This window comes from Rhodamnia argentea, chromosome 7 (genome assembly GCF_020921035.1).
Source record: "Rhodamnia argentea isolate NSW1041297 chromosome 7, ASM2092103v1, whole genome shotgun sequence".
Classification (NCBI taxonomy): Eukaryota; Viridiplantae; Streptophyta; class Magnoliopsida; order Myrtales; family Myrtaceae; genus Rhodamnia; species Rhodamnia argentea.
In genome coordinates, this window is record NC_063156.1 from 5384180 (window position 1) to 5412170 (window position 27991).

The window sequence follows — 27991 nt, forward strand, 5'->3', positions numbered from 1 at the left end:
CTACACCTCAACAATGTGGATCGCATCATCATCAACACAGGCCCCAAAAAAAAAAAAAAATCCAAAAGAAAAATGTAATGAAGATCAACAATTTGAGATGGAAATCGAAGAAGTTGTCAATGGGAAAGAAGGGCTCAGACAAGATAAACAGCTCTATCAATCAAGAATTTTCTGAAGCAGAACTGGCATTTGAAGCTGTACAATCGATCATCACCGCCATTTTCACTGAAAACAAAATCGAACTTTGATATGAACTACGTCGCTCGAAAACATACTGGCTCATATCAAGAAATTCAACCATTTTTTTATCCTCTGTGCTTCATCGTAGATACTCAGAAGCGCGGATAATATGTAATCATCGCCGACCGCCACTTTGCGACTCGTCCTACAAACAACAAAAACGCAGCCGAATGAAAAACAAACACTCTTTCGTAGAAAACAAGACGCGCAGGTGACAACATGAGCGCGAGTAATCATTAAGAGATGTAGCCGTTTGAATTGACACAGATCAAAGCTACGGACACAAGAGTGAAGCTAAGCTGCAACACGAACGGCGTCTCGATCTAGCACGAGCATTGGGGCTTGCCATCGTCAACGTTCAACCTCGGAGGAGCCCGGGGTTGGCATCGTGCGTGTGACGTATCAGATTTCTAGCGACGACAGCTAGCAAATCCGTTCACGCTCAAACAAGATTCGAAGAGCGAAACATCAAATTCTTCTTTAAACGAAACAAAAGAACAAAAAAGCAGAGCCGAACTAGGAAAAGGAGGAGGAGAGCCACAAGAAACCCTAGGAGAAGCTAGCTCTCGGAATCTTATAAGCGAACGGCACAGCCCATATATATATATAGAGGGAGAGAGGCGGCCAGCGACCGACTGCGCAGAGAAACCACCTTAGATTAGGGTTTTCACAAGAAGGAAGTTCTTCGGGAGGGCAAAATGGTAAAGTTAGGTCTGGTTTTAGAAATTGACTATTAATAATTAAAAAACGAAAATGATTAACAAGTGGGTCGTTGTAGTATAGTGGTGAGTATCCCCGCCTGTCACGCGGGAGACCCGGGTTCGATCCCCGGCAACGGCGGCAAATGTTTTTTTAATTCTTCCGCTTAAACTTTTTGGCCTGCATATCCAAAACGACGACGTACCTCTTCTTCTAAAAAACCATCGTTCCGCTAATAACCATCGTTCCCCGTTAGCGGCCTCGTCGTCAAACTCACTTGAGTCTTACAAATCGCATAACACACACTCGTCTTGCTCTCTCTCGAAGACCTACCAGCCATGGCTACTAGATTAGCCGCGATCGCAGCTTGCCGGAGCCGCCGCTTTCTCGCGCGCTTCCTCTCCAGGACTATCGGCTCAAGCCGCCACCTTCGCCCAGCGGCGTGGTCTCGCCGGCGCGGCAGGTAATTTTCCCCCAATTCGCATTGGAATCCTCAGGTCCAGCCCAAGCTCGAGTATACTCATCGCAACTGTACGAGTGTTTGCGATTTCGGATCCGCAATGTCGTTAGTCCTTTTGATTCGTAGTCTCGTATTCCTGGTCCCGAAGGGCGAGATAACAGTGCCTTTAGGTTTTCTGATTGTCATCTCGTTGTGTTTGTGCGCAGAACTTAAATTTTTAGCTGATTTTGTTTTTTCCCATTCTTAGCTCGATGGTTTGTAGTGATCTTTTGAATCTGCCTTACGTGATTGTAAATTGTTGGATGGGTGTACTAGTTTTTGCTGGCATGGCAAGAGAGCTGCAAGGATAGAGGGAAAAATGCGGTTCACTGGTGGTTGTGTTGATTGTTGATTGACTCACTGGGAAATCTCTGAAGAACCCATCAACGTCATAAGTCAATCTTTGGGATCGATAGTGGAATGAAAAGATTAATGGTGAAAGGAACAATTAAAATTTGATGGATATTATTCATCCAGGTTACTGGGTGAATTCAAGTAATATTAGTTGCTTCCAAGTTAAAGTTAAACGGCAATCATGGATCTAGATAATATTGCGGAGACAAAACTTTGTTTTGCTATTGGGAAATGACCAATTTAGTAGCTTTGCTGCAAGTCATCTCTAAAGAAAGATCATGTTGTTGAGGTCTCTGGTATATCTCGAGACTTCTTCTGTAAATCGGTAAAATAGATGGATTCTGACTATCTGTCAGGATATTTTTCATTTTCATTCTGATACTGTTCCTTGTATTACAATTTGCCCTTTTTATTTTATTGATTCTCTGTTCTCATGTCAACAGATCACCATGGTCCGCCAAAGGTTAATGTCTGGGAGGATCCTTTGAGCCCATCTAAGTGGAAGGAAGAGCATGTGAGTTTTTATTTTTCTTTTACATATTATTATGTGGGATCATAGCTGTTCTCTTCCAATTGCTGAAATGGGATTAATAAGACACTTGGAGCTTCCATTACGGTGGAAAACTTAAGGGGGGGGTTTCATGTTTTGAGTTTTTGGCCTCTGTAAAATGCATATGCACACTACATAATCTTGTCAAATCAGTCATCCTTGTCTAAACAGCTCATTCTGTCAGTCTCCTTGGGTAGATAAGAAGTAGGAATGTGATCTTTTATAACCTAGTCAGCTTTATTGTTTTGAGCAAGTTTTTACTAATCATTCTATGATTTGGCATGGGAAGAAGTGGTTCATTACATGCATTTGATCACAAAAGTGAGAATGTCATGTGTGCTCTAGAATCATCTTGTTATGTTCTTGTTACTTATCGTAAAAAAGAATATGTTGTCGTCTACTATCTTTTGTTAATGCGCATCCTTAAGGGAACCTCTGTCTGAAATTGATTTTTTTTTAAATTTTTGTCTTTTGCAGTTTGTAATCGTGTCTTTGTCTGGCTGGGGCCTGCTTTTCTATTCGGCGTACAAATTCTTCACTGGAGGCAAAAAAGACAAGAAGGAAGAGGTGACAACTCATTCCTTATCATGATTTTACATCTCGTAATTTTGGACTCAGCATTAAATATGTTTGGTCACTGTTTTGGCCCAAAAGGATCTTTGCCATTTGTCGTCCTTCTTTATGGTATGTGGTAGATATTGAGTGTCACTCTAATTGATACTAAAGAACAAAGCCAAAAGTTTGTTCACACAGTGCAGATCCTGTTTCTTCATGTTCCCCATGCATGTCTGCTGTTGCTAGAGTATAAGCTGAAGCTTCTTCCTTTCCATTGACGACTAGATCTAGCAGATATAGTATATTACTTTTTTAAGATAAGTTCCTGGAGAGGCAGTGTTATGGTGGAACCATTTATAAGGGTTGCCTAGCTATCTCAGAAGAATTCTCACATGATAAAATGAAGTTTAGTAACTATTGGCTTGGCGTTTTGTGGCGGTGCTTGTTCAGAGCACAAGATGTAATATCGTAGGTAATATTAGCTTTGCATCTGTTTCTATACATAGGTAATGCTCGTTTGAGATTGGTAGTTATTTAAAGTTGATGCTATCTTTTGCTCTTGTACACCAAATGGAGTTTGTCAAGTTTCTAGTTTCACCACACTAGACATGCGTAATATTTACAGAGCAAATAGGCGAATGTGCATGCCTTGCTACACCTGGTCCAGCTTGTGCAGCATTCTTCTGCATTCAAAGTAGATTTGAGCCTTCTCCACTGTTCTTAGAGGAAATCCGTTGTGATTTTTTTTGTTTTATCTTGGCTTCTGAACTTATGAGGTCAGAATTGCAGGTACTTGAACACGCACGCGCATGCGCAGTGTCTTTGCTTTCACTTTGCTTGATCGTGAGAAAATTCTGGCAACAGTGAGCCTAGACTTTAGTGTAGAATTAACCAATTACTTATCAAGCAGATCATTTGAAGCCTTGTTAAGGCTGGTGGCTAGAATTAGACAATTAATTATCAAGCAGATGATTTGGAGCGTCATCAAGGCTAGTAGTTTGAAACCATGTTTGCTTTTGGTTTGGCAGTAGTATGCATGCATGCATGCATGCGTAGTCAACAACCTGCATAAAATTACGTGGAAAAACAGATGGTCAGTGATCAAATATCATATTGGTGCAATGATCCTGAACATTTTTCTAACCGAGTCAGTTCAGGACTAGCATTTGTCCCTTCATTTCTTTAGAGATTTTCAACCATCCCAATTCACTCTCTGTTTTGCTTGCAGAAAGAGGTGGAAGCATCACATTAAAGTTTGGATCGCGTAACTTCGCCAAAGTTTCCTGCTGATAAGGCAATCGACTCTATTTGTTGAGAATGCATTTTTCCTTGTTGGAGAAGTTCTCTTTGATTAGTCTCCTTGGAACTTATGGGGAATAAATAGCAAAAATCGTTTGCTTTACTGTGGACAAACCTGGCTCTTTTCCTATCATAGATCCGTCACCTTTTAATATGACCCATTTGTTCAAATGCCTCCTTTCAATACTCTAGATCATTTCATAGACCAGTCTTTTCATTTCTAGTACCCCTATTTATGTTCAATAAAACACATGCCGGAGTTGGTTTACAACTATTTCAAGTACTAGCGCTGAAGCGAGGTCTAGAACTGGTTTTGACATCTAGATTTGATCAAAAGCCAAGATAAAGCTAGATGCCGATGCAAAACCCATGCGTACAAAACGAAGCATGCGACGAGGAGGACTACCTGCATGTCCAAGACATTGCTAATTCTACTTGGTTAGCAAAATTTTGGGCATCAGATTTAGCACCAGTTAGCACCTCTCCTTTTCTCTTTCTACTACTTTCCTCTCATTTTCATGCTCGCAACCGAATAAGTGAAAATCAGAAAATCAATCACTTTTGAATTCGGGTAAAATCATTTCCTTCGGCATAAAGCTTTTCATGAAACAGGTGTCAATTTTGAACTTCACTCGTGGCGCTGTATTTCCACAAATTTCTTTGGCTGAGCTCTCTGCCTGAGAAGTACTGCAGTGGTCAACGAAGTAGTCTGCGTGTATCTCTATTCCCTTTCGGTAAGAAATGTGGACATTATATCTAGTTAAGTTTTAATGTGATTGTCTGAACACACAAAAGGAACGCAGAGGCTCTACAGATTACAGCACAATTTGGGTTAAATAACTAGAACCCAGAATCATCGGTTTCCGCCTTATGCTCAGTCTTGATTATCAGTTTTCCGTGTCTCCGTCTGCTTCTGATTCATTTGGGTCTTCATATTCTGAATGTCTTGGCTTCTCAATTCTGTCTGGTACTCTCTCTTTGTCAACAGCAATTCCTGCTTCGCCAGTTTCCACTTCTTTGATCTCTAGGAAAGCATTGGCTCCTTGATCTTCTTGTCTCCGGATTTCTACATCCGCCTCCCGTTCTCTGTCTTCATTTGTGGGCAAAACTTTGCCATTCATCAATGAATTGCCACTGTTCATCTCTTTCTGTTCATTCTCAACAGGACCTTTTTTGCGGCCGTTCGTTGCAGTCCCGCCTACATCTCCCTTATTTTCAGAATTTCCAGACTCAATCGACTTGGCGTCCAAGAAGTTCGAGGCCTTGTCTACATTTTCCTGGCTCTTGTCTCTTTTCTCTGCCCTGGTTACCCTGTCTTCACTTGAGTCTGCTGGCACACTCTTGATTCCAACTTGATCTCGACCTTCTTTTGTCTCTTGTTCTCCTCTCTGCTCAGATTCATCTCTTCTCAAGTGGGTGCCAATTTGCTGGTTCCTTCCGGTGCTCTCTAACTGGTTTTCTCGTTCGCTCCCATATAGTTCGATTTCTTTCACATCTCTAACGAGCTTTCTGTTTTTGTTCCCCTTGTTCTCGAGCCTCCTATTCCTCGCAAGCATCCTCCATTTCTTTCCCCTTTTCTTACTGACATATGGATTGCCTTGCTTTCCCACAACAACAGAGTCTGATTCGTTGCTGTGAAAATTTTCTGAAGTTTCCAACTTCATACCACCCTTCCCTACTCCACTCTCTTCTAGACTTTCCTTCACATTGATGGTCTCTGCATTACCATTTTCATTCCTGTTTCTCGAGACTTCATCTGCACCGTTCGATGTGCTCGTCTCATTTGGAGTATTCGTGGCCTCCCTGGTATCCGATTTTCGCTCATCTTGGAGACCATTGCTATCTGCTCTCCGGTCCTCTATCCCATTCCCTTCACTGGAAACTTGTCCTTGCTCTTGATGTTCATCTGAGCTATCTCCCTTCCCTTGCAACTTCTCCAGCTCTGTCACTTCCATCTTATCAGCAGAACCCAGTTTGTTTTCAGAACCGCCATTGGATATTGATGCAACTTCGCCATCCGGGACTTCTTTTTTGCGGTCGATCAAGGAAGTCCTGCTTGATTGGCGTGCTAGCTCGCTCTTTTCTTCAACACCCACATTGCTTGTTTCATCCGTCTGCACCTCGCCTCCTTGCGTACTGGAATTCCGAGGCAGACCCGACGGGTCATTGGTGCTTGCTGACCCGATGTTGACCTGTTTCTCGAGACGCTGCTTCAAATCCTCAATTTCTGCTTCCTTCAGCTTCAAGATTTCTCTCTAAAAGGAACTTCGTCAGGATCTTTTCGGCTTGCCTCCATATTTTTTTCTCGCAGCATCTTGAGTTCGTTGTCCTTTTCTTGGAGCGCCGACTCCATTGCTCTCATCTCGTCCTTCAGCGAGCCGACTGTAGACTGCATCTCGAGGACCGTACTAGCCAGCTCCATTTTTTGAGTCCTGAAGGCGTACATCTTCTCTTTCATCCCTTCAAATTTCCTTTTCATTTCTTTGTTGTGGTCTCTTTCTCTCTACACATGGTGAAACTTTGATGGAACAGTCAGGTTTCAGGACAGTCATCAGCATTCATGTTCGTCGACCATTGGAAGTAATTACTTATTACTAATCGGAACATGAAAAAGTCAACCACGACTGTTACACCTAAGAAAACCTTGAAAAACCAGAGAAATTAGGATCGGTTGGCATGTAAATCTCTTGGGTTTGAGCGCTTCTGGAACAAGAACAAGATGAGAAGAATGGATGATAGAGGACATGGAAGCTGCTTGTAGGAGCTGTTTCTGCAACTTCTTGACCATCAAGAGGATTAAAAAACTTCTTTTTCCGTACTGCAACTGCTAAGATTGTGAAAATTCTAAAGCAGCGAAATTTTTATGCGTGATGGGTTCACACAGGTGCCATGCATGCAGATCACCAGTTTGAACACATGAGGTCACCTGAAAGAGAGAGAGAGAGAGAGGACCTGCAAGAGAAGGTGGAGAGAGAAGAGCTCTCGGTCCTTGTCCTCGAGAAGGAGATTGGAGATGCGTCTCTCCCGGAGCTTGTGAAGGGCCATGACTCCGAGAAGAGCAGCCCCAAACGCCAGAAGCAGCATCATCCCATACGCCCGCCCTCTCTGCACTCCTCCAGTGTTGCCCTTGAAAGACCCTGACCCCATCCCCCCTCTCTCTCTCTCTCTCCCTACTTTCAGAGTACAAAAATGGAGTCTTGAGAGTTGGAGGGTTAGGAGAAGGAAGAGGGTGCGGAGGATCTTATGTCCTGTTTAACAGGACTGAGATCTTTTTGTTTCTTCTGATGTCAAAGATTGAAATGGAACATGCATGATGCAACCACTCTCTCTCTCTCTCTCTCTCTCTAGCGAGGTTGAAGATGATGCATGGGAGCTGTGTCCACAGCGCCGATTCTGGGGAGGTTGGAAGACTTCTTGCCAGGCTTTTGCGTCTTCCCAATATTAATTTACTGCCGTAATGATTTTTTTTTCTTTGGGTATCTTTCCACTCTCTAGTTTGACACTTAAAGATCTGTTTGGTAAAATCGAATTCTAAGTGTTGACGCACTTAAATGTCGATGATAATTACAAAGTCATAAATGATTAAAGATTAATCCCTGATCAAGCATAGATAAAAATATTATTATTATTATTATTATTATTATTCATTAACATATATAACAGGATTCTAATTAATCTTTACCCTCGGGTATTTCCATTGAATGAATTAAGTAATCCCTTCACTATTTTACTAGATTAAATGGAATTTTTACTCAATTAAACAATTTGAGTCAATTCCATTTAATGTATTAAATAAGCTTAATCTCATTAGATGCTAAATATTCAGCACTTAATTGGATTATAAAAAATGCCCTTACTTTAAAATTTTAATTCGAGAGTGATTAGGTAGAAATAGAAATATATACATTTTTTTCTAGGCATTGACTTTTTTTGTTAACCCATAATTTACTTCAGTAAATAATATTTGTATTCACATCTTTGTTTGCTTGATTAAACAAAATGACTTCTTAAAGGAAGAAGGAATATAAAAGTTGTATAATCATCTATTTTGTAATAGTAAGATGGAAGTCGCTAGCTCGATAGTTTAACAGGTCTTTTGATTATTTATGATCACACGATCTCCTAATCAATGAGTGCTTTATGTAAAACATGTGTAAATGGTATGTGGATTTATAATTGAGATTATACCGTATTTAACGATCTTGTCGGGAAAGCGTTTCCCTATTAAAATTATAGAAAACGAAATCGAAACCACTTAAGCTTGGCGAAACCGAGACTACTCAAACTTGACGTTTCTTTTCTTATGTGAAAAACTTACTAGCTGAACAACGAATCATTCATGCTGCACGACACATCATTCGAACCATCACGGGATAAACATAACATACAAAGGGGTGCATAAGAAACCAAACGCTGGATCGGGAATCATGTTAAGTTACGGCATATGCATTTGGTTACTATATGAAAGATCAATTTGTTATCCACCACACGATAAAAGGAAAGTGTCCTTGGCGAGATAAAGAAGCGATCTTTGCCTTTTTCTTGCATAGGAGAAACAAACGATTTCTTCAGTTCCAAAAAGTCACTCGCTTGCTTCTTTTCCTACCATAGCATGCACCAATGCACCCAACAAGATCTGACAAAGAGATTAGCAAAAATTAAGGCAAGAATCAAGCCGATGGCAGTCATTTACTGGACCAACCAACAATCTAATCTAGTTGTACTTGTGCATTTAAAGCTCGAGTTTGGGGACAAAGAAAAAAATCCAACTTGGTTTGTAAATCGCCATCTCCTCTTTGTTTTTTTTCATTTTTTAATTGTGGGAAAATTTCGATGAAATTTCACGAATGGTTTAAACAAGTTTCTAGTGAGTTGACATTTCATGCACTAGACACGGGAATGCAGATAAGCCCCATGTTCGAGATCAGGGAGGATTTCTCGGTCTCATTAATTGTCGTAATTAATGTTTTGCCAGACATTTGATTTTGACTCTATCATCCTTCATTTCTTTTTGTTTTATCACTTCAAGTGGATGTAGAGCTTGGCGACGAGACTGATATGATTTTCTCTTATCGGTAAATTTTTAGATCATGGAAGAACTTGTCGATGACCCTAGATCACAGCTGTCGATGGCCGTGAAATCTAGTTATCGATATGCGGTGATATGTGATCGATGAACACCTTGTTTCGATAACAAACTCAATATATGGGTTATACTCATATAAATTTGGCCGAGTAAGACATGCTGCTTGAAGACAAAGATATCGAGGGACTGCTGAGTACGGTGGCGCTTTAGGAGTTATAACCGCTTGCGGATGGGGCCGAGTTGCGAACAAGGAGCCCAAAGTTTGTGGAAATGCAGGTGTAACCTCCTTTAGGGTTTTGACCGCTTATGAGCAATTGTGTTCAGTAGATTATAAAAGGCAAATACCTAACTATTGGAGAGGTAAGGGAACCACAATTGTTAAGAACAATTTCTAATTTATTTTTGTATTATTCTGTTAATATTAGTTTTCAACATTTAAAGTCTTCTGCTTTTAAATCTACTGTTCTTTGTCCTTGCTGCGCCAATCGAATTCTGTAATTTCCTTTGTACCCATTCCCAAAAGAAAAAAAAAAACAAAGATTAACCTTTTGGTGAACGATTTTTCATTGTTTGGATCAACTCACATTTTCCAGTGAAATAATTAGATGGACATTTTGGAAATTGTCCAATCAATTTTGAGCTTATCGTATGGATGCAAAATCAGTCATAAATTTTTTAATTTTATCAATTAAATCATAAATCGTTGCACAAATTTTCAATGTAGGCATTTCGAACAATTACATTGTGGTAGTGGGTTGCATAAAATGTCTGACGATGACTGGATCACCATGTCGGTGATCTCCAAAGAAAATTAGCACGAAGGACGCATAAAAATTTGAGACTAAATTGATATTTGTATGATAGGTTTAAGATTGATCGAGCAAAACGCAAATTTCGATATGGATTTGTGCTTGGAATACGGAAAATTTCAAAAAAAGTTTCAAGTACTCTCATTTTTTCAAATAAGAGCCTAAAGTGGATTTTATTTTAAATAAAGGCCCAAGTAGTCTCATTGTCTCAAAAAAGGGCATGCGGAATATATTGTTTCAAATAAGGGCATGAAGTGACTATATTAGTTTTAAAAAAGGACATGAGTTACTTTAGCTAGGGACATTTTGGTAATTTACTATTTTATTTTATTTTATTTTTCAATTTTTTTTTTTTTTAAAGATATTTTGGAAAAAAAACAAAAACGAAAAAAAAAACAAAGAACACAGGCCAGGAGGTCAGCTCGCCTTTTTTCTTTTCTTTTTTTAAAATTTAATTTAACAAAAAATTAGGCTAAATTTATATTTTTACAAAAATGCCCTTGATCGAGCAAAAAATTTGGCCAGCCGATCAGTCGGTGAGGTCAAGCCTTTATTTGAAATAATCATAACTACTTCAGATTTTTTTGAGATAATAATAATATTTTAGACTTTTTTTTAAGATAAAATTTACTTTAAATCATTATTTAAGAAAATGAGGACATCGAATTTTTACTAAATCAGGCGCATGATAGTCATTCGATGAAAATGATTAAATTGGCAATTTTTTTTGGGGTCGCCTTTCGTGCGTGATAGCATTGAGGTCCGAGCTCGAGAGCATCTTCGGCAGTCGCAAGGAAACTCTATCCGATCGGCAGCATGGACATTCGACCCGAGCCCGCGGACACCAACTCCGACATCTTCGACTCGTCCCTCAACCTAGAAGACGCTCACTTCAAGGAAGGCTACGACGACGGCCATAGCCACGGCGTCGCCGCCGGCGGGGAGGAGGGACGTCAGGTGGGCCTCAAGACCGGCTTCGAGACGGGCGAGGAGCTCGGGTTCTACCGCGGCTGCGTCGGAGTCTGGAACTCGGCCATCCGGGTCGATCCGACCCGGTACTCGACCCGGGTCCAGAAGAGCGTGAGGACGATGGAAGTGCTGCTGGATGAGTACCCGATGATGGAGCCGGAGGACGAGCGCGTCCAGGAGATGATGGGGGATTTGAGGTTGAAGTTTAGGGCCATATGCGCGAGCCTGGGGGTAAAATTGGAATACAGAGGGTATTTAAAGGGTGTGGATAAAAAGGATGTGGAGTTTTGAAAGCATTGGTTGGCCGTGTTTGGTCGCTCAGCTCTCAAAGGTTGATGCTTTATGGTTATTCGAAGTCCCCCCTAAAGTTGTCTTCATTTAAGGCGTCAGGGAATTTGTGTACCGGATGAGTTATTCTTGATATATGATTAGGTTGGTCAGCTTCTTCTTGGCGCATAAGAATGAATGTGCTTTTCTTTTCAAATACAGAAGATGGTTATTCTGCGGAGAAATCAATGAAAGATTCTGAATTCCCAGTATTTTCATTTTGATCATATCGAAATTTGCCAATAGTTTGTCCTTGTTGTGGGAAAAGTGATGTAATTGAGTTGTAGAGGAGATTTTGAAGTTCTGTTTCTTTGCCGGGTTAGCATTGTTGATTTGCTCTGAAATATTTAGATTTTCCTTTGTGGAAAGAATCTGTATTCAGTTACATCAAGGGTATCGCCATTGTCATGAATTCAGAATGTTTAGTCATTGAATGACTGGCTTAGCTGATCGGGAAGTATTTGAGGACTTGCACTGTCTATGCTTGAAGAAAAGCCAGTATTTAGATTTTCCTTTGCAAAAAGAATCTGGATTGAGTTACATTAAGGGGTATCGCCATTGTCATGAATTCGGAATCACTGAATGACCGTTTTAGCTGATCAGGAAGTATTGGAGGCACTTGCACTGTTTATGTTTGAAGAAAAGCCAGTGAAGACTCTTAATGTTTAGTAATTAGGAACTGAGTTTGTAAACATGATGCGTTTCAGGCTTTGGTGTTTGCGGTAACTTCATGCTGAGTTCTTCATTATTTCAGCTACAGCACTCTTCTCCAGCAAGTTTGTAATTTGGAGTGGATTAAATATGTGGTCACCAACAAAAGAGGGCGCTAATGATGGTGGCGTTTTATCATCTGGTTTCATCTGTTTGTGCAGCTTTTAGAGGCAAGTGAAGCTGCCAAAGATGTTAAAAATGATGCTTGCCTGCTGCAAGGTATACATCTCCGAAAGCCGAAACAGATCTGCACTTGAGACGATTGAACAAGCTGCTAAACTATTCCCAGAAGCAGCAGTGCTCAACAAGTTTGAAGATGAAATCTACAATAGAGTCGGCTACACAGTTGTGTCTAGATTGGCTCATAAGTCCCCCTCAGATTCATGTCCATTGAGAAGTGCTGTATTAGCAATGGTCGAGGCCGCATTTGATGCGATTGACCTTGAGTCGCATAGTGGAAGTCATCCTAGGCTTGGGGTTGTTGACCATATCTGCTTTCATCCCTTGGGTCAGACTTCTCTGAACCAAGTGGCCGCCATTGCAAGGACCTTGGCAGTTGGCATTGGCTCTGGTCTGCAAGGTTTGTGTACTCTCATTTGATGGCTTGCTAAAGTGAACAATAATCATTTAGAGGCAACAAATCAGAAAGATTTTGGTCTGGCTTTTTTTGCATTGGCATCTGATGCTATCTATGTGTTCCCTGGTATATGCATGCACATGCACTTCATCAGAAAGTCCTTTGGACTCTATAGCACTTCAAGAGACCACAATTTCTTCGCGCTGTTTTCATTAACCTTCTTCAGGGCTAACTCTCTTATAAACCTGCAGTACCTGCATTTCTGTATGGAGCGGCCCATGAAGATGGAAGGACACTTGATTCAATCAGAAGAGAGTTGGGGTATTTCAAGCCTAATGCAAGTGGAAACCTGTGGATAGGCGGCCCAAATTCACAGTTCTTGCCCCTGAAGCCAGACAAAGGTCCACCTCTAGCAGCCCAAGGAAAGGGAGTCATTGTGATCGGAGCGACGCGATGGGTAGATAACTACAATGTCCCTGTCTATTCTAGTGATATAGCCACTATCCGAAGAATCGCAAAACGAGTAAGTGGAAGAGGAGGCGGACTTCCTTCAGTCCAAGCCATGGCACTCAGTCATGGTGATGGTATCATTGAAGTAGCATGTAATTTGTTGGATCCGAGTAAAGTTGGAGCAACCAGTGTTCAGCTTGAAGTTGAGCGACTCGCAAGGGAGGAGGGTTTGTCCGTAGGGAAGGGGTATTTCACCGACTTTTCACAGGAGGATATAATCAAAAGATACATGAGTCTGGACTCCCCTCCATAAGCAAAAACTCTCATATTCGTGTATCTCGACCTCTGTTGGATATATTGCTCGTGCACTAGAGGTCTTTCTTCTATGATCTGGAAGCTTCCCATTGGAAAACTGAGGTTCACTATGTGGCAAAGCAAACTTTTGCTAGTGATTGATGGTTGATTTATAGATGGTTTATGGTAGATTCATGTAGTCAAGTTCTCGTTGACATATCTCACGACTTGTGGAAGAATAATGTATGCTTTAGCAATATCGAGATCATGCTGCTTTCATCCGCCGCTTTCTCAAGTTGATCTGCTACAAAGCTTAATAGAAAGAAGTGCAGAAAATTCTCTTTGGACTGAAGCGAAATCGGCTATGTTTTAAGTGATGTTATCTTCTACATTCCTGAGCATAATCTGCCCATATCGCAACGCTGTCCATTAGTGAACGATGTTAGATTTGATGAGACTATTATGTGTCATTGTCAATTTTTCACCGATCTAACATCATAGCTTATTTCAACATTCCTCAGGCGAGGCCACTTGGGAAAATGGCTGTGATATTGCCTTTTCCTTCTTGACTGGGTTCTAGAGTTTGACTTACCCAGCACAATTCTTATTGAGGCAGGTCATGATATTAATCACTACGTGAATAGTGGTCTGTCGTTGCTTGGATCAACCAGATGAATTTGATTTTCATGCCGCCAGAAAAAAGATGGGACTAATGTAGGCGCTTCCTTATTTAAATGGCCATTTGTTTCATATGATATCTGTGAATCGGTCTCAACATACAGAACAAATACAGAACTTTGCGACTTATCTTCGTTACAAGGCAGTATAAACAGCCCAATAGTCGCCGCCACAATCAAAGTCGCGAATAGAAGCACGCTAGCAAAGAACAGGAGTATCCACCTTCTATGTTCTTGCTCTTGGAAGCCTGAGAATGCGCTAATTGACTCGCGGGAAGAATCCTCAATTAACTCAGTAGCCTCTGAGAAGAAAGAATTAGAGGAAGGTCAATTCGTCTTCCAAAGAGGACCATTAGTCCAAAAATTCCGGGCTCCAGCAAGGAATACTAGTCACGTCTGAGCTTGCCACTTCCTTCTGTTCCAAACATTGCAAAGCCTATTGCTTATCCTGAAATCACGGGAGCACATCGGTTAACGGGTATTTAGATAAAGAAAAGCAAAATGAGCTGAAAAGAATTATTGAAAGCTTAAGATTCATCGCGAACATATGAACTGTTCCGTTGAACTAATGAAGTAATGACCTCCTTCAGTAGCTTCGAGAGGATCTCCTTAACCAACTTCGACAGGATCATCACATGATATGGTCGGAACGTAATCTTCTTTTTGTGCCTCCAAAATTTCTCCCCACATCAGTACTCCATAATGATGAAAGGAAGAGAAATCATGTGGACTGTCCTCTGTCACCAATAATCTCCACAGGAACAGACTCCATTCGCAAAATTGTGAAATCTATTGGTGTCTCTGATGATTATCTCACGCTGTGTGATTTTAGATAGTAGCCTGGATGCAGTATGGCAATCCCCGCATATACGAAGATTTTTGGTGATTCTAATCGGTGTCCCTGGCTCAGTATTCAGGATAGCAAACACAATTGCCAGCTTCTCGCTGTGAACTGCTAGATGACCATCCTTATCTTCATCCTCCAGATCATGAAGAGTTGAATCTGTCTCAGGAACATAACCGAGAGCTCTCATCTTCCCCACTAGTATGTCTAATTCTTCGTAGATTCGTGCGGACTGTGGATGAGATTGATCACCAGCAAGAAAGGTGTGGACTATGTTGTTAAGCTCAAAATTACTGACACCGGGTGCTTTCTTGATTCCTTTACTCTTCATGGTTGATCTAACCTTTGCTACATCTTGCCATCTACCAGCTTTTGCATAGATGTTAGACAAAAGAACATAATAACCCGACTGCTCTGGAACCAATTGAAAGAGACAATCAGCAGCCAGAAGCCCAATTTTCATGTTCGAGTAGACCCGACAAGCACCCAAGAGAGCTCCCCAAACTCTTTCATTAGGCTCGATTGGCATTTTCTGGATGAGATGATATGCCTCATCTACTTTCCCAGCACGTCCCAACAAATCTACCATGCAAGAGAAGTGTTCTAAACGTGGTTCTATCCCATACTCCTCCATCATTAGATTAAAGTAATGACACCCCTCGTCCAGCAGTCCTCCATGACTGCAAGCGGACAGAACAGACACAAAAGCAATGGCATCTGGATCAAGACCTGAATTTCGCATTCTCGAAAAAAGAGCCACTGCATCACGACCAAGCCCGCTTATGCCATATGCAGAGATCATTGAAGTCCACGAAATGACATCTCGAACAATTAGTTTGTCGAACACTTGCCTTGCATCAGACAAACAACCACACTTAGCATACATGCCAATTAAAGCATTCTCTAGCAACAAATTTGGTCGTAGCTTCTTCCTCTCCACACACTCATGAATTTTCTTTCCCAGTGACACAGCAGAGAGATCTCCACAAGCTGGAAGAATACTAGCAAAAGTAATGACATCTGGCTCAACTTTATGCACTTCCATCTGTGAAAAGAGATCAACAGCTTTGGTGGGCATCGAGTTATTCACGTAGACAGCAATTATCACATTCCAAGAGATCAAATTACTTTTATCCATCTTCAAGAACATCTTCTCCACAAACTCAACACTTTCGGCTGATGCGTTGCTTACAGCTGGCAAGAGGCTAGCCATTGTTCCAGAATCATACCGTACCTTCAATAATTCCATTTCCCTACAAACACTCAAGGCATCGTCAAACTGACCATTCTGTGCGTAACTGGCAACCATTGAGTTCCACGAAACTACATCTCTTCTGGGCATCTCATCAAGAACTCGACGTGCCTCTGCTAGACAACCGCATTTCCCATACATTGCAACTAAACCGTTCCCAACAAACAAACTTGAGCCCAGCCCCACTCTCACTACCGCAGCATGAATTTGAAGCCCAGCCACCTTATTACTGGACCCGGAGCATGCTTTCAACACACAAGGGTACGTATAATTATCGGGAACATATCCACAGCCTAACATGTCTTTGAAAAGCACCAGTGCATCACGATACTGGCGGTTGTTCACGTAGCTCCTGATCATGACATTATAGACAATCACATTCCTGTCACACACTTCATCGAATACGTGGCGGGCGGTCTCTGGTTTGCCACGAGCAGCATAAACTCGCATCAGTTTGACGCCAAGTGATGGGTCCGCGCGTAGGACTTGATCACTGAATATCTTCGAATGCACCTTTCTCAGTGTTTTGATATGTGGGTACTGGTCCAATATCTTGCCGAATATCTCTCCATTGGAAGATGAGACTTTTGGGACAATTTCAGGTTCTGAAGTCGAGGCAACGAGAAACCGTAGCTGCCTGGAAGCTGAGAGTTCCGCGCATCGGACACTAAACGGGCATTTGACTCGGACCTGCAGACACCACCTCGACATCTTCTTCGAGTCATCTTTGAACTCTTTGAACGTGGAGAACACCCCGTTCAAAGAAGGCTACGTCCAGGGCTCCAACCACAGCCTCGTAGCTGAAGTTAGATGGGATCAGCGGACCCATTGGTTAATTGTAATTTCTTAGGCCAGACACCAACCCGTCCCGACGCGACCATTGACCAGGTCTCCTCCAGCGAGCGACAGAGAAAACAAATTTTGAGAAGTACTGTCTTTTTTTTTTGGTCGGATGAAAAGAAGTACTGTCTTGGAAGGTGGGAAATGAGTTCTTTTTGAGACTGCGGAAGTCTGAAGTTCCATTGCACTGTACTATTCTTTGGGACTCCTTCATAGGAGAATTAACCCTGCAAATTTGCCGTATCAGTATAAACAGAAACCTTTTTTTTTGGGTTTTTTGGTTGAAAACAGAAACCTTATTGGCTTATCAAGGAAAACACCCAACAACCGGCCCTCGACGTGCTTCGGAGATGGGCAAGGAGCTCATGGTCCTACTGGGCCGCCCCGCTTTGGCACCTTGATCTCTCGATTTGATTGATTCAGCTGGATTCTTGCCATTAGGAGTCGTCTCTCGAACTTGTTCAAGCACAGTAAGTTAAGAACTGTTGATGAAGTCAATTGTCATACCACCTTCAATACCCAGAGGAAAAGCAACGTACATCAGCTCAGCTAGAGTACTATGTAATCTTTGCGAGACGCAATATGACAAAATAATCTCATTTCATCAGACAAAATTTTCTGTTTTACATCGCTGTATGACCTATATGAATATACACCAATGTACAGATGAGGTTATGATTTTCCCAATTACACTTTCAAGAGCACTGTTTGCTCCGAAATTCCTCAGATAACAAGCCCTGAAGTAGCTCCCGCAATCTCCCGACACCCGGACCTGGCCTAAATACAGAATCATTGCCCCTCACGGAGCATGGATCGGCCCCATCATCCGAGGTCCCGATACACCATGCCCCAGGTACAAAACGGCCTGTTCGCCCAAGAAGCTCTTTGTCAATCCTATCTAAGACAGGATCATCCTTTTCAAACTTCCGGGCAAATGGGGCATTGCTTTTGAGCATTTTGTCAAAATCCTTCACAGATAATGAGCGAGGATGCTGCTTCGGAGGGTTGTCCCATGCAATGTAGTGTAGGTCGTGGCTGATAGCAGTTTTACGGTACTCTTCATTGTTGCAAATAACAGTGTGGAAATAGCCTTCTGGGGAGGATATAAAGTTAACATAGTACATTAGAATTGTCCGCGGGAAATTGTCCCATCCCCATATGCAATACTCAAGAAAAGAACGAGTTAACATTATCCATGCTGATCCTGTACAAAGAGAAAATGGTAAATTTAAGGCTCGATTGGCCAAAAGAAAAAGAAAAAAAAAAAGAGAGGTTCAATGAGATGACAAAATCATCTTCAGAGTATTTCCTTCTTAAGCTCATAAGCATATCACGCCTAGCTATTGGCTTGTGAACTGTGAGACACAAATAGGTGAGGGCACCTCCTGTGGTTGCTGGACAACGGAGAAAGAAAACACAAATTCTTCACTAAGTGTGACTGATTCTCAAGGAATCTAAAATAACCTAAAGCAGTTTTGCAATTGGCCAATTAAGTAAACACAATGACAGGGGAACCATTGGCAGCAGTTCTTCAATGAGGCAATTACGATCATCCATTCATGCATTAAACTTAAGGTAATGTCAGCTAATTGGCTAGTAACAATGTCAACAAGCAGCAGGATTTTTTTCAAAGTACAGGAAAATGCTGAATCTCTGAGGACACTCTTTTTCCTCGAGCCAAGATTTTTCAAAGCCCTTGCAAACATGCAATCAAGAAACTTGCTCACATAACAGTGTGTGGAAGAACATCATCAATGACCCGATTGTTTAAGGAACCTTTTTGGCAAAAGCATAACTAAAGGTCCAATCAATTGGCAATACTTGGTGGTTAATGTCTGAAGTGCGATGATTTATTACATATCTTACCAGTAAACAACTTGAAAGCAGTTGGAAGTGATCGACGTTGAGTGCTCCAAGTTACTTCATACTTCTTTGACAGGTACAGCCCAGGATCGATGATGATTGATTTAGACCTGTGTTTCCTGACAAAAGTTGAAGACCAAAATAAATGATGATGTACTTAGAAAGGAAAACCTTTTACAGAGCACACCATTATTGCTACTTACAATTTCCATCCAGAAATCCGATCATGTTCAATGAAATTGAGACTTCTAGAGACGTTGGAGAACACGTAAAGCAGATCTGCAGAATTCGTGAACTGATGTTATCCTGATTTTCATTCCCCCTCATAAAAAGTCCAGCAAGAGTTTGCTGCTTAATAGACTCAGGCAAGACTGCAATAAGCACAGGGTCTTCAAAACACATAAGGGTACCTATTGTGTCCAAAAAACAGATTGTACAAAGGCAAGGAGATACTTTTCACACATTCTCCCATCACTTTTATGCTCCAGCAAAGCTACAATCTACCCTCGACATAAGTACACAGGTTCTGTTATAGAAGGAGACATCCACCGCTCCTAATTTTAGGTGCTTTAGGTAAGAATAGATGGAGAGAGAAGCTTCTAGTATAGATTGACACAAACAGGACTAGACAAGCCAGTTACTCACGTGAGGCAAGGGAGTCGGCACTTTCGAACATTTTCAACTCAAGATTTGTCAGTGCAGAGCAACAGAGTGTTCAGAGATAAATATGCCAACATCTATCACTCTTTGTCTGTATTCTAAACCATCTTGGGCGATGAATCAACAATTCGAAGTGCTTTTCTTGCGTATTCTATATAAACCAGATGACCATGCATATCTAACCTACCTTAACCAACCAGACAAACACATTGTGCAGAGAGAAACTCCAGAAAAGAGTGCAGAAAATACCAAAAAAATAGATTAACCGCAGGTAACAAAACAATTCTGTCCCATGCACTCAGTGTTTGCAGATATGTACGTTAGAACTTTGAAACTCAACTCACCGTCCTGCGTCACCAGAGGATAATCTGAAGCACTGAGATTGATAAACCAATCCCACTCCAAGCTCTCCTTTAACAATATGGCAATTGCTTGAAGTGTACAAGCAATCATGGTAGGTCCTTTATAGGTGATCAAGTTAGACTGTTCCATTACCCGGACATTCTCCACCTCACGAAATGTAGGATCGTTCTTAACCAGCGCCGTCAAATCCAAACGTTCACGAGGTGGTGCCTCGAAGTCCAAATGGAGGATGTATTGGTTTCTCGGGTGATATACGCCCTGCAAGGTTCTCATCATTCTATGACTATCGCCCTTGGTCCCTGAAATAAGATAGGCTAGTCTAGGGGCTTCGACACTTGCATGGCCGCTTGGATAATGAGATCTCTGTAAATCAGACTCTACAAACAGACTGCTTGAATCCTCCGATATATTATATGGAATAAAATCATCTGACAACTCATCTTCGCTGTAAGGCATTGTAAACAGCCCAATAGTTGCTGACATGATCAAAGTAGCAAATACAAGCAAGCTAGCAAAGAATGGAATCATCCATCGCCGATCAGAAAATGCTCTTGCAGTGTGAGAATGCTGAGTTTTCCTCATACTCTTGTGGGTATATGTAGAATGCTCAATTAGCCCAGTAGCCCTCGAAAATCAATAATCAGAGGAATGCCCATTTATTTTCCCAACAGATGGTAATCACAGGAAAGAGTATCATAGCAACATCAAAGCGGGGGGTCTTCAAGGACACGAGCAACAGCCAAGCTATTTGGCCCAAAAAGAAAAACACAAAAACAAACAAGAAGCAGCAGTCAAGCTAAGGCTCAAGGGCAATCAAAAACGGAACCCCGGCAAAGCAAATACACTAAATTCGCAAATTTTACATCCCAAGGAACAAGGAACTTTGACCACTCAGTGACGATCAGATAGATCTAACGACTCCCATTAAGTTGCGAAGTTACACTTAGCGGGTACCCGACAGGAAACAAAGACCGAGATTCTAAGATCAAATGCTCGAACAGGAGCGGGAGAGTTTCCTACAGCAGCTAATTCGAGCAAATTAAGGAAAGCTCGATTAGGACGAATGAAATGAAATAACCCGCAAGGCAGAATGCTCGGTGGTGCGATGAAATTCAAGAGCTCCAACTGACGAGCCGAGCTCGAGAAAGACTTGTCGCTGAAATGGAGGCCGGAGAAGCGATCGAGAGATCAAAGCTTTCGCAACAATTTCAGGTCCTTCTTCTGCTCTGCTGCTTCCGTGGGAAGATCAGGAGAGAGAGAGAGAGAGAGTGTGGGGTTAGATCGTACGGACTACGGATGGTTAATTACGTTGCTTTTGCTTTAATTGTTGGCAAAACGGTGATTTATTTTTGCGCAAATTACGTTGCTGGTCCCGAAGTTTCTTGTGAATTTCATTTTTGGGCAATTTGTCCAGGGAATTTTGCACTTTGCCCCCCTAAACCGGTTTGCCCGTGAATTTTACTTTTGAGTCAATTTGCTTCCCATACTTTCAAACCCTCCTCAATTTTGCCCAAGTCCTCGCTCCTGATATTTTTTTTTATAGAAATTCAATCATTATTGAAGCATCTCATTCTATGATCATTATTGAAGCATCTCATTCTATGTATTATTTTTGGACCAGTTATTGATTGCGTTGTATTTACTAAAAAAGTTCCCTTAATGTCAATACATGCATTTTTTTTTGTCAACCATTCTTTGAAATTCGATTGAAAGAAGTACTATAATTAAGATTTTAATGTAAATTTTAATGTTGGGTATTATGTATAAGTTGAGTAGTAAATTATTTATTTATCTGGAAAAAAAAAAGGTAATATGGATCCTTTCGTCGTAGCCGACTCAGGCTTTTCTTTCTTTTCTTTTCTTTTTTTCCTGTTGGAAGCCAACTCTGGTTAGTTGGAATGTAGGGTTGTCATTCTTTGATGATATACCAAATCGGTCCTACTAAACCTATCCGAGAATAAGGCGTCATGAAACAACACATGCTTGTAAATGAGCTCATCTTTGGGTGCAATTGAAAAAGGAAAGCTTTCTTTGGGGGCTAAAATTGGAAAACAGAACCCTAGCAGGGAGGTCCCCGGCTTTTGGGAGAATTAAAATCCTGGCAATTGGGCCTCCACGAAATCACGTAGACCAACCCTATTCAGCACATCTTCTTCTTGATGAGCTTTGTAGCCTTAGCCCATGTCTTCAAAAGTCCAACCCAAACCCTTACCCCCCCAAAAAAAAAAAAAAATCCATGCTTGATCTACCAACCACCTATGTGACCAACTATACTGATCATTTAGAGAATCCCTAGAATAAAATGTTTGCGCAAACGGGGATGTGCAAAGCGCCCGTTCTTGACCCGTGTACGCACTCGGAGATTCAAACTGGGCTCGAATTTGCCGGAAGAGAGGCTGAATCTGATTTAATTTGATAAGGATACGGTTAATTCAAAATCGACACGACTTGACACGTTTCAGCTCGCTCTAATTAAAAAAAGCGAAACGATTTATCCGAAGCACTCTCATGTGATAACAACACTAAGCTACAAGGTCGCGATCGAGAGAGATGAAAGAGTCGGGGCAAGCAATGATCATGGGGTAAAGATTGATCGCGAAAGTCGAGGATGTTCCCCCTGTTACATTATTCTAGTTGTAGCCTCTTACTCACTCTTAGGTGCACAAATAGGGCTTGGGAGGTCCATCATGTCATGTGAATCCCTTTTACTCGAAACTTTTAGCCCTTTCTGTCAGATTTTCACTCGACTTTTTTGAAAGCCTTTTTTTTCTTTTTCTTTTCTTTTTTTCTTTTCGACTGATGTGATTTGGCCGAGCTGTCGGAGAACCGGCCACGTATTCGAAGATTGACATTTTGCAGTGAAATCCCGCCGTCGATGTTGGCGACCATGATGAAATTGGTACGGCGCAGATTCCTTGACTGGAGAGTAACTCGCGCCTCATGCATCATGACCGCTGAATTTTCGTGAAGTTGAGTAGAGCGGCTAATCATAGCCAGCGCCGCTCCGACAGTAATAATTGGTCCGTTTATTTCGCAAAAGATAATTAAACCAAAAACCCTTTTCATCATTTTAGACATGAATTATTATAAATAATAATTTTTTAATCAATTAATTATTTGAAGCGATACAAATAATCCTCCTTAAATCAAATATTTTTGAGATCATTTTTTTTTTATGAAATAAATAGAACTTTCATTTCTTTCATACACGATTGTTTACCTTGTCGACGTGTTATTCATCCCACTTGATTTTGCATTCGGTTTATGATAAATATTACTACCGTTGACTTTACTTATTAACAACATCCGTGCCTTGTGGTCTCTAAGTGGTACTTTTATTTTCCGATGCTCCGGCTCCCTTTTTTTTGATCTATTTATTGGAACCTCAAATCTAGCTTGCCTTGTCGTATCGGTTGTAATTGCGTTAATTTGGTAGCGCTAATCTCGTGTAGGGAAGAGGGCACTAGCCTGTCTCTTGGCCAACGGAGCTCGATTCAAGTCGGATACTACCAAATAGTGCATTGGGGGAACCCATAACAGGGCTTTGATCGAGAGACCTTGATTCGAGATTGCGCCGCACACTCGCTTATGCAATATGATTGCGAGTAATTGAGATCATTGCATTGGCCAACGTACTCAAACGAGCAGTGAAAATCACGACCGCTCATTCGCGGGAACTAACATAATAGAACGATAGTATAGTGTCAACTGAGCTGACATCTTTTTCAAATTTCAATAGTCACGGTTTGATGTACTTACTTCGCTTGGACTTACTAAAAAGAGAAATTTAAATATGAAACGGCGCCGCTAACTTTATATACAGGAACGAATCGACGCGAACCAATACGTTTTCACGATCAATTATTCGAAGTATGCCCCCTTTTTTTATGATTTATTTCCGTCAAAGAATCATAATCGAGGTGTTTCTAGGCCACTGCGAATCGACACGAATTGTAAAGCGAAATGCCGACACCAACTGTTGATCAACAGAAAAGGAGAAAATGAAGGTGGGAAAAACACAGAATATTAGTAAATTACCAAATCGACCCCAGGGAGATTATGACCGGGGAAAAAAAAACAAAGGAAGAGAGAGAGAAAGCTGGCCTGGCACAATCATATGAAATTGTCCGAAACTAACGTGGGGTCCACGTTAGTGTGACGTCATCGGATTCTGCAATGTCCCAAGGATAAAAGGAAGAAAAAGCTGGGACGTAGCTGGAGGCCGCCGGATACGAACATCAAAAGCACCAATTCACAATAGTCGAATATTTGACCTTTATTAATAAATAATAACTAATCCCAATTAAATTTAATTTGTTATATATATAATTATTATTTTTTTATTTGGCTTGCAATTTCAACAAGGTAGGCCAACAATCATTCATGAAAGCTTTGGAATATTTCCGAGTGGTCCTCTCGCTGGAGAGAATCCAATGTCGAATAAAAAGAATGGCTCATCATATTAATTAAAGGCGAGATTATTCTAATCGAGATACCCCTTTTCTCTTGATGAATCTCCGCTGCCACTGGCTATGCCGGAGAAACGAGAAAAAAGGTTTCGGGTACGAAAGCGATGCCGTCTCGGCACGTCAGGCGGAGCGAAGGAGCTCGTCTTTATCTCGATTTGAAACCCGCTCGCTATTGATCGCTAAGTCTGTCCACGCACAACGCGTGTGGGCGCAGAAAAGGGCCCGAATGGCGGGACGTCGTGATGATCGCGATGTCACCGTAATGTTCCATGCAGAACACGGCTGTGTCGGGCGGGTTCGGCCACTTAATTACATTGCTAAGCAATCATCGATGATGTAAATTCTTGTTCTTTTTCAGCTTCTCCGGTGCATTTTTCCAAGCTTGAATGTTCGAGCAGGCATCTGCTTTCCTTTCTTCCTTTTTTAAGTATAGCGTGTAGCTGATCTATGCCTTTGTTTTTAGGCAAACTCTAGTTTTTGCTAGCCTAGGTAGTTGAATATAGGAACTCAAAAGTGAGTAGGGGTGGGCACGGGGCAGGGATCGCATCTCCCTTCCCCCGCTCCGGCGACCGGAAGAGGGACGGGCCGGCTCCCAAGGGACAAATGTGCCCCGCCGAAACAAGTATAACGGTGCAATCTCAATTGCAAGTATTATGAATGGTAAAAAATATTTTGCAATCATGGCGGGATCCACTTATGATATTATGCCTATTATTCCACCGTTATACTGTCATGCCAACATGTCTTATAGTGTTATGAGATATATAAAAGTCTCTTGTTCGATATATTGAGGATTTTTTTTTTTTTGAATAGATAGCTTACCTAATCTTTTCTTTATACAACTATATCATTTTTTATTTGGATAGTTAGTAAAAATTGGTTAAATCTATAACAAACCAATCAATAAGGGGTGACACAAGTTTTACCTTGAACCTTATTTTGGGATGATAGGAGGGTCGTATTTCGATGAAGCCATCGTTCTAATTCTAAGTGATGTGACGGTTTCTGATAGGCATAGCAATCAAACGAATCGATATTAACAACGCTAATTAATTTCGACTCAGTGGAAATCACCTCACTAAATAATGAGGAATCGCAGAAGCTTAAATAATATTCGGTCGATCGTCTTTCGTCGATAGGGCAATACCGTCACCTATACTCCACAGATATTCGACAAGTTACCGTACTCGGATCCCCTGAAGACGTGCGCACGCTGTTTACCCGTGATGTGCTACTAGTTAAGCTCCATCGGTTTCGGCCACGGCAGAAAAGAAGAAGAAGAAGAAGAAGCTTAATCTATAAGTACAATTCGTATGGTACCAACACAAAAGGTATGAAGCGTGTGCTCATGCCTCGGATCGAGGATGGCATCTTCAGCAATGGCGAAGCGATGAAGACGAGCACGGATTTATGATTCTAAGCGCAGGCCAGACAAAGGAGTTTGCCACTGTCTTCTGGAGATCTGGACAAGCAAAGCAAAGCATTACTTTAATCAGCAGCTGCCGCAAGTTGCTGAGATGGTGTCCAAAAGTGCGGGCTCGTGGCACGAAAGTGGAGGCTATTCCACAGTTTAGTTTCCACCCTTATCAATGCATCCAAATCAGAATACTTTTCAACAAAAAGTTTGGAAAATAATCGCAAGCGTTTGCTTCACGGGAAATTTGGAATTTGAAAAATATTTTTCGAAGAATGATTGGCCGCATCGCTTAAAATAAAAATGATTAAATGAAAAATATTTGGCCCACTCATGAAAATATATAGGCGTAAAAAGCTGTCGATAATGAAAACATTTTATGTTAACTAATTTCTCTAAGCGATGTAATCAATCATTTTTCGGAAATGGTATTCCAAATCTTAAGGGGTCCGTGAAATAAGCGTGTACTCTAAGTCAACATCGACAATGTTATGGAATTGTTTTTGGCTTGGCATTCCAAGCACTCCTGCATGTTAATGTGGTTCTCACCAGCGAGAGCGAAGAGGAGAAAACTTGCCTTGAAATGCAAGAATGCATGGATTCAATAACGAATCCGTCAGCAATTGTATTTTGCTAATGTTACATAGGGCAAACATTTTACGTACATTGGAATTTTCGTACGATGTTCTGCAAATGTTCTTGTATGTGTATCAGTTCAATTGTATTATTTTTCCTATTAAACTATATCATGCTTATTTTAATGTTTTGCTGTATGAACATTTATTTTGCTGCTCGACGGGTGGTGATCATACCATGACAGATAGCAAGATTTAATAACAAGTGGTTGAACGTCATGACAAATAGCAATAGTTCCCAACTGTGGTCAAGCCGTCCTCGCGACTAGCGGGTATGGAACTCAGGGTTCCATCGCTGATCCCGCCATGGAATTACCTTTAAGTGGAGGTTGTGCCGGGAGATCGTCCGTCGGGAATAGACGATCGGAGACGTGACAAATTCCTTCATAATAATCGTCGTGTGTATAAAAGTTTGTCTGTCTAGGTTCGACAGGCGGTGCAAGTTCATCGGTCGGTCAAATCCATCACCATCAATTAGGAAGAGAAGTTTTATCCCGAGTAAATTAAATGGTTCGTAACATAAGAATGGCATTGAAAATTAGTGTCTTTCCTTAATTTGGTTTTTAACTAGCGCAAAATTCGTATGGAAAAAATTAAGACTTGCCCGACCTTTATCGTGGATTTCGAAATTCCCTTTATCTTTTCTCCATGTGTTTTCACATGTACGTTTCCTATAATTTCTAACAAACATGAGGAAAATTGTTTTCTCCGCCTTTGTTGCGGTGGTCGCATGCGAAAAAGCCAACAACCGAGATGGCGGTCTCATTTGTCGCAAGGCTCGATAGCACCCGACACTCGTGCTTACCCACACACACAAAGGTAGGCGCATGTGTGCCCGCGCACACACACACATGTAGAGACAGAGACAGATCTCGGGCGACCGCGATGCGAAGTCATTCGAGCAACGTCGACCACTACATGCGATAGCCATCTATGGTGCCGATCGTGGTGTCCGCCGGGCAGCATGGTCATCTACGAGGGCGGAAGTGACTTCTTCCGTACTTTTGTTCACCGTTTTCCATATATATATTTCCTATCCAGACTATATTCGGGATTTACCGCTGCGTCGAACGTGGCTTCAAATTAACCTTTCATGATCTCAGCCTCACTTTAATCCGTGCTACCAAACACAAACTGCAAAATTTGAAATCTTGAAATGCCAAGAGGTTCGTCTTTCCATCTCGCCAGATGATAGCGAAAGGGCCGGCCCTGGAAATCAGAGCAGCATCTGAAGCAACAAAAACATCTGTGAATTCTGCAAGACATATATATGTTTTCGAAAAGATTTAAGGAGTACCCTTTTCGAAAACCTCGTCTCCTTCCCTCCGCATATCAATGAGATGCTCTGACCCCGAAGAACAAAAGACTACTCTCTCTCTCTCTCTCCTCTCACCTCTCTCGTGTCATGTCATGCAGCAAGTAGCATTTAGCCCTTTCGGCCTTTAAACCTCTCTCTCTCTCTCTCTCTGTACAACCCCACGACATTTGGTTTCTCTTGGCCAGCTCATTTCTCTCTCGCAGCGTTTTCCGCAACAGACGCCTCGTCGCTTTCTAG

The 27991-nt window shown here is 41.5% G+C and overlaps 4 protein-coding genes, 4 non-coding genes and 1 pseudogene across 9 annotated transcripts; 3 read left to right on the forward strand and 6 right to left on the reverse strand.

The window, feature by feature from the left end:
- Positions 1-77: 77 nt before the first annotated feature.
- On the forward strand, positions 78-4350 carry LOC115732275. Its single transcript, XM_048282000.1, has 5 exons — positions 78-197; positions 1294-1402; positions 2236-2306; positions 2820-2909; positions 4126-4350. Exons 1-5 carry the CDS (start codon positions 78-80, stop codon positions 4147-4149), a joined length of 414 nt encoding a protein of 137 aa, XP_048137957.1. The 3' UTR covers positions 4150-4350.
- Positions 128-222, reverse strand: LOC115727164. Its single transcript, XR_004013656.1, has one exon. It is a non-coding gene; the product is annotated as a small nucleolar RNA Z223 (small nucleolar RNA).
- Positions 276-364, reverse strand: LOC115732276. Its single transcript, XR_004014336.2, has one exon. It is a non-coding gene; the product is annotated as a small nucleolar RNA U36a (small nucleolar RNA).
- LOC115732277 lies at positions 482-634 on the reverse strand. The gene has a single exon (XR_004014337.1). It is a non-coding gene; the product is annotated as a small nucleolar RNA snoR134 (small nucleolar RNA).
- TRNAD-GUC lies at positions 1009-1080 on the forward strand. Its single transcript has one exon. It is a non-coding gene; the product is annotated as a tRNA-Asp (tRNA).
- Positions 4351-4781: 431 nt separating the features above from the next.
- Positions 4782-27937, reverse strand: LOC115727149 (annotated as a pseudogene).
- Positions 10831-13769, forward strand: LOC115727159 (formimidoyltransferase-cyclodeaminase). Its single transcript, XM_030657327.2, has 5 exons — positions 10831-11348; positions 11991-12055; positions 12142-12163; positions 12267-12678; positions 12927-13769. The coding sequence occupies exons 1-5, from the start codon at positions 10908-10910 to the stop codon at positions 13436-13438; spliced, it is 1452 nt and encodes a 483-aa protein (XP_030513187.1). The 5' UTR covers positions 10831-10907; the 3' UTR covers positions 13439-13769.
- LOC115727148 (putative pentatricopeptide repeat-containing protein At3g49142) lies at positions 14142-17124 on the reverse strand. 2 transcript variants are annotated; one of them, XM_048281847.1, is made up of 2 exons: positions 14678-17124; positions 14142-14544 (listed from the first exon to the last, which is right to left on the reverse strand). In XM_048281847.1, exon 1 carries the CDS (start codon positions 16901-16903, stop codon positions 14837-14839), a length of 2067 nt encoding a protein of 688 aa, XP_048137804.1. In that variant the 5' UTR covers positions 16904-17124; the 3' UTR covers positions 14142-14544; positions 14678-14836. The 2 variants fall into 2 exon arrangements, with proteins under 2 accessions (XP_048137804.1, XP_030513173.2); XM_030657313.2 differs by having other exon boundaries at positions 14642-17124.
- On the reverse strand, positions 17616-21206 carry LOC115727151 (beta-glucuronosyltransferase GlcAT14A-like). The gene is made up of 4 exons (XM_030657318.2): positions 19900-21206; positions 19099-19174; positions 18899-19014; positions 17616-18236 (listed from the first exon to the last, which is right to left on the reverse strand). The coding sequence occupies exons 1-4, from the start codon at positions 20498-20500 to the stop codon at positions 17728-17730; spliced, it is 1302 nt and encodes a 433-aa protein (XP_030513178.2). The 5' UTR covers positions 20501-21206; the 3' UTR covers positions 17616-17727.
- Positions 27938-27991: the final 54 nt, after the last annotated feature.